Raw genomic sequence first — 6,415 nt, 5'->3', positions numbered from 1 at the left:
AACCAAAAAAACCCCAAAACCCCCAAAACCAAAAACCAAGCTGTGCACAAAGGTATACTTGTAATCCCAGGGCTAGTGGAGCAGAAACATGTGAATCCCTGGAGATTCCTGGCCAGTTAGCCTAGCTCAGTCAATGAACTCTAGGTTCAGTGATCCTATCTCAAAAATTAGGTGGAAAGTGACTAAAGACACCTGATGCCAAACTCTGGCCTTCACAAGAATGTCTATCTGGCACACAGAAAATAATGCGAGGGTAAAGATGACATGGCTATGAGAAGTTATATAAAAGAGAGAATCTACGTAATAGCATAAAGATAAAGAAGGAACATAGGACATGGTCTAAGATACAGGGAGAATTTAATAAAAGACCAAAACTGAGGCCTGGATATTTAAAAAAACAATCCAAAAGCCATGAGTGGAAAAGCTAGACAGTTTACAAAGAACAACAATCTGAAGTACAAAACCTACAAACCACAAGTTGGGGGTGGGCGGAACAACTCTTTAAAAAGTGGGATATGGGGCTGGAGAGATGGCTCAGTGTTTAAGAGCCCTGGTTGCTCTTCGAGAGGTCCTGGAATTGATTCCCAGCATCCACATACATATTCACATCTGTCTGTAACTCAAGTTCCAGAAGATCAGACATCTTCTTCTGGCCTCTGTAGATGCAGTATATATGTGTCACATAGACAGAAATGCAGGCAAAACACTCATACACATAAAATAAAAATAAAGGGGGTTCTTCAGCTGACATAGGTAGGTGCCTGTAGTTCCAGCACTGGGAGGCTGAGGTCAAAGGATCATTTTGAAGTGTTCCCCTGCCATGGTCTTTAACTACATCAATCCACATTTCTTTGCTTAGCTTAGAATTCAGGATCTACTTGTAGCCTTAGTCCTCTGAGCTTTTATCACACTTGTCTGGCAAACTCCTGCCCTAGTTAATGCTCGTTGCTTGTACCTAAGAGGCTGATTATGACTAGAGAACATGCTGTGTTGGGAAAATTCCTTTGGTGTGTGCAGACTTGTGACTGTGAGGCTGGATGGCACCAAGGGAGAGTGAGGGACAGTCAGAATTTACTTACTACCCAGAGAAACACAAGTAAAAGACAGATGGTTTTACCAGTGCTGGGGCTATAACCTGAAAGAGATTCTGGTGAATCACCTGGTCCATATAATATCTATTCCCTAGTAACTGCATCTAGAACTGGCTGTGGAGGAATATTGACAATCAGCTGGTTCAGACAAAAGAATACTATTCTTTGAAACTCTTGGCAAAGAAGACCTTAAGAACAAACCAGGTTTCTATAAGAGGCAGGGGTCCTAATCAGGGCACCCTGTCAGTTCTGCCCAAGTTTCCTGTCTGTCCTGCCAACTTCATGCTTCCCCCCAACAATCACATAAACTCAATCTTTGAATTTGATCTCCGTCTTTCTCTCCTTCCTGCCCTGTGCACTGCCCTTCTCCTTCCCACTGGGAATTGTTTTTCTGGAGAACTCTAGCTGACAAGTGACAAGAAGAGACTGGGTTAGGGGGATGAAAGTTATACAGGAAAACAAAGGGGCTATGAAGCCAAAGCTGGTGAGGACATAGTACAGAGAGTGACAGTAAAATGCCCAGAGTTGGTCCCACTGTAATACAATTTTACTAGAAATGTTGATGGGGCCACCCTTCAGCAAGGAGCTGAAAACCATTCTGGAATGAAGCAAGTCACTTGGGAAGGGAAAGGGGTGGCTTTGGATGGTCACCATAAACACATCCAAGAGCTCTGCTGAGCAATCTGGCAATACCCACAATGATTCAAAATATAAATACTCCATACAACATGGATGCAACTTGAAAGCATTGTGTTAAAGGACATTTTCAGAACAACTGAAAGTAGAAGAGTGGTGCTGAGTGCATGGGGGAGAGTGGGAATTGAAGAGGTACAGGTTCTCCTTTGGAAGTGAAGAGCTGCTGAAAATTATTTCAGGGTACATTTCAAAAATGTGAAGTTCAGGGCTGGAGAGGTGGCTCAGCAGTTATGAACATGCACTGTTCTTCCAGAGGATCTGATTTAAGTCCCCATACCCATATCAGATGGTTTACAACCACCTTTAACTCTGGCTCTAATTGGGGAGGCTGGTGGTGTCTAACATCTCTGGCTTCTGCAGACACCTGCACTCACATACACATATCAACATAGACATATATACATAAGTAAAATAATAAAATATATTTTAAAATATGAATGTTATAACATGTTAACTGTATCTCAATTAAAAGGAATAAATACCATATGGCCTACCATCTGCATACTCTAGGACAGCAGTTGGTATGTTGCAACCTATAATGTATTTGATGAAATGTTTTGGTAAAGTTTGCTTGGTACACAGCGTTGTTTGCTCACTGGACTATGGCCCATGGCTGCTCTCATGTTCCTATGACATAACAACATCCCTGTGACACAGACAACTGTTGCTCATTCTGATCTGATTAGAGCGAATATGGCATGCAAAATTATTTCCTATAACTTTTTCATTTTTTTCAAAATAGAATTTTTTCAATTTATAGTTATCCTGGCCTCTGAGCACTTGATTTCCTGTTGGGGTATTGTGAGAGACCAGTGAGGTTGAGTGGGTCCCTTACCTGTTGGCTGCACAGGTCACCTATAAAGAACTGCACCTGGGGGTTATCAAAGCCTTGGTGGATATCAAATACATTGACAGCATAGCCTCGTGCCAGCAACTGCTCCACCATGTGCTGCCCCAGGAACCCAGAGCCTCCAATCACTGTGCACTTCTTAGCCTGCAGAAAGAGAATAATGGCAAGAGGATAAGAGGTGTGACATAATTAAGCTATGTAGCATATTCAGGGCTTGTCAAAGCCAGGTACCTTCTGCAGATTTACCTCTGTCTTAATCTGGGTGTTCATCCTGAAATAGCTCTACATAATCTATAGACATGATCAGCCTCATCACTGCCCGTCAGTTGCCTCTCTGGAAGCCCTTTCCTTCCATCTCTTTCTACCTCAGCTACACTGTGTGCACTTAGAGCCACACTGGTTTTTCTTGGCTCATAGTCTAATAATTATTTTTTAAATAAGACAACTTAGGGGCTAGTGAAATGACTTAGTGGTTAAGAGTGCTTGCTGTGCAAATGTATGACATGAGTCCAAATCCCCAACATCAATGTGAAAAGCCAGGCATGGCTGCACATGCTTATAACCCAGATTTAAGGAGCAGAGACAGAGGAATCATGAGAGCTTGCTGATCAGCCATATTAGGCAAAACAATAACCTTCTAGTTTATAGAATATAGTAGAGGCTTAAATAAAAATGTTCCCTGTCATCTTGGGTATGTGAATACTTTGGTCCCAGTTGGTGATGCTGTTTGGATAGGTTTAGGAGCTATGGCCTTGCTGGAAGTATGTCACTGGGAGCTTTGAAGTTTCAAAGTCTTCTGTTGTTCTTAGTGCTCTCTCTCTTTCGGGCTTCATGTTTATGGTTCAAGATGTGAGCTCTCAGCTTGTTACTCTAGTCATTATGCCTGCCTACTGCCAAGCATCTATGCAGTGATGATGATGGGACCTTATCTTTTTGGAATCATAAGCCCAAATGAGCCCTTTTCTCTATGAAGTGCCTATGTCATGGTATTTTATCACAGCAGTGGAAAAATAATAAGGTGAGATACTCTGTCTTAAAGAAATAAAGCAGAGTGCAATAATGACACCCAATGTCTTCCTCTAGCCTCTCTGTATAAACATATGGGTATGCACACATGTACAATCACTTGCCACTTGCATGAACCACACAAATACAGGCATGCACATGCGCGCACACACACACACACACACACACACACACACACACACACACACAGTCAAAACAATCAGACAAAAAATAACCTCATAATTTTGCTATTGTATCCTCCAGTGAAATTTCATTTCATGATTTTATAATATGTATGTATGTATGTATGTATGTATATATGTATGTATGTATGTATGCATGCATCAAATCAGGGTCTCTCTATATATCCCTGGCTGTCCTGGAATTCTTTATGTAGACCAGAGTGGCCTTGAACAGTCATATTGTACTGATACTGCTTGGGACAAGTGACACAATGGCTGGTCAGTAGGATTTTATAGTGATGGGAATCAAACTAGACTGTGCCCATAGATGCCAAACATGTAAAGGCTTATTAATGTCTTTAATCATATGTCTAAGACTAAGTGGCTAGAAGAGACCAGGTGAAACAATCACTAACTTTTGGTGGTCATACCAGACATAAATAGAGTAAGTACTGATAAAAATAAGATTTCAGGTAGTAAGACTCCAGGATGGACCAAATGGATAAAATGAACACTTTAGAGATGATAGTGCTAAGAAAAGGAGAGGAATGAGCTTGGAGTGGGTGTATAGCTGTGATAGAGCACATCTATTAACTTACATGTTTGACTCCCAGCACCACAAAAAAAATAAATTTGATTGTAATATAATCTTAAGAGCATGGCTGGGGCTTTTGGGTTTTCTTTTCTTTCTAGTTTTCCTTTTCTTCAGCAGGATGATTTTCCTATGTAGACTATGCATATAAGATTTTAAAAAAGTATTCTCCCTTAGTAGCTTAAATGTAGGCATTTATTTCTTAGAAAGTCACCCACTGGAAAACAGCACATCCCAAAGCATCTGAAGAAGGTCCAAGCCTGATGATTCTAGCAGTTTGTTATGCTTTTGTACGGTTGCTCTTAATACAATCTTGGTTTATACAAAAAGGACAGAGAGCTAGTACAGAGCTTTAATCAAAGGTGCCCAAATGAAAACTAGTTTGAACTCTACACCAAAACTAGAGTGATTTGGAGGCCAGGGATTATCTTGGAGAATATCGAATTTACTAATGTTTGATAGACACATTTTGGAAATGGGATGTTTATCAAGAGTGAACTACATGACAGTAAACTTGAAGACCCATAGTGAAGAACCTTCAGAACACTTGACAATGATGGGGCAACAATTCCTTCAAGTATCTTCTGAGACTCATGATACTACATCTTAGGGGTTACTGTCACCATTTGGGAAGACTTCTATCATTTGACTAAGAAGTCTAAGCTAACATACTGGAGACCATATGAAGACAAGCCAATGTATGTAGCTGACTGCCAATATTCACTACTATCATTGTATTAGTCCATCAGTAAACATGCATGCCAGAGGTGCCTGCATGGTTGCAGCTACATGAACAAGCCCAGGGAAGACTGGTGTAAAATCTCCTAAGCCAAACCAGAGTCAGAATCCTCAGGAGGGAGGAGAGGAGAGTCCCCTAGGACTGGAGTTACAGATGGTTGTAATTTGCCATGTGAGGACTGCACGCAGGTTTTCTGAAGAACAACTCATGCTGTTAACGACTGAGTCATGTTTCCACTCTAATTACTGTTTTTTTAAACTCTTGCTTTTTTGATTTTTTTGGGGGGGATACATAGCAATAAGTAACTGGCATATCTTAAATCAAGGTATACATACACAAAAATATAACCAACCAGCACTGACTGAACAAATGGTTTGAGTACACTTGAAAATGTACAGATAAGGGCTGGAAAGATGGCTCAGCGGTTAAGAGCACTGATTGTTCTTCCTGAGGTGCTGAGTTCAAATCCCAGCAAACACATGGTGGCTCACAACCATCTGTAATGAGATCTGACACCCTCTTATGGTGTATCTGAAGACAGTTACAGTGTACATAAAATAAATAAATAAAACTTTGAAAAATAAAAAAAAATTAAGAAAATGTCCAGCTAAGGCCTGCTATGAGGGTTGTGCCCATTCTTATTGCAGCTTGTTAGGCCATCATGTTTGGTTGATACTCCTGGGAAGGCTGTTCTTTTCTGAAGGGAAATAGAGGAGCAGTGGATCTGGGGAGATGGGAGGGGGAAGGATGTGGAGGAGTGGATGGAGGAGAGACTGTAGTTAAGATGTAATATATGAGACAAGAATAAATAAATTAAAAATGCAGAGGTAAATATCAATAGTTTGACTTTCCCCTACTTTTGTAATGTTAGTACCTACTTTGGAAATGTCATTTGTCAAATGTGTTCCTGTGACCTGGCCTCTTTTTGATTCACCACGAGCAGCTTGTTCCATTATGGCTCAAAGTATAGTTTTGTTTGCAATCAACTCTTCTTCCTAAAGACATAATTAGAGAAAGACATTAATAGTATGTGAAACAAAGCACCTTTAGCTATTATGGGTGAGTATTCATAAGTAGCTAAGCCATAGCTATTACACATTACTAGCCAAACTGCCCTGTGTTAAAGAATGTATGACAAATCTTTAACTTACACTGCACTTGGATTAGAGGCAGGACAAGAAGCGAGTCATGGCCACAACACCCAGAGGAAGCTCCACTCCCAGGTTCTCTGACACACCCAGGATCAGAGGTAAGCAGGAA

At 40.8% G+C, this 6,415-nt stretch overlaps 1 protein-coding gene across 5 annotated transcripts in view; it reads right to left on the bottom strand.

The window, feature by feature from the left end:
• Positions 1–6,415, bottom strand: part of Nsdhl (NAD(P) dependent steroid dehydrogenase-like) — a 28,772-nt gene that overhangs the window by 13,168 nt on the left and 9,189 nt on the right. For all 5 annotated transcript variants that reach the window (XM_031363799.1, XM_031363768.1, XM_031363782.1 and 2 more), the window contains 2 exons: positions 6,034–6,150; positions 2,623–2,781 (listed from right to left, as the gene is read on the bottom strand). In XM_031363799.1, the coding sequence (XP_031219659.1) occupies positions 2,623–2,781; positions 6,034–6,108 (234 nt within the window). In that variant the 5' untranslated portion in view covers positions 6,109–6,150. The remainder of the gene's footprint in view (positions 1–2,622; positions 2,782–6,033; positions 6,151–6,415) is intronic.

This window comes from Mastomys coucha, chromosome X, assembly GCF_008632895.1.
Source record: "Mastomys coucha isolate ucsf_1 chromosome X, UCSF_Mcou_1, whole genome shotgun sequence".
Taxonomy (NCBI): domain Eukaryota; kingdom Metazoa; phylum Chordata; class Mammalia; order Rodentia; family Muridae; genus Mastomys; species Mastomys coucha.
Note: the sequence above shows the minus strand (reverse complement) of the source record. Positions and strands in the feature narration are given on the sequence as shown.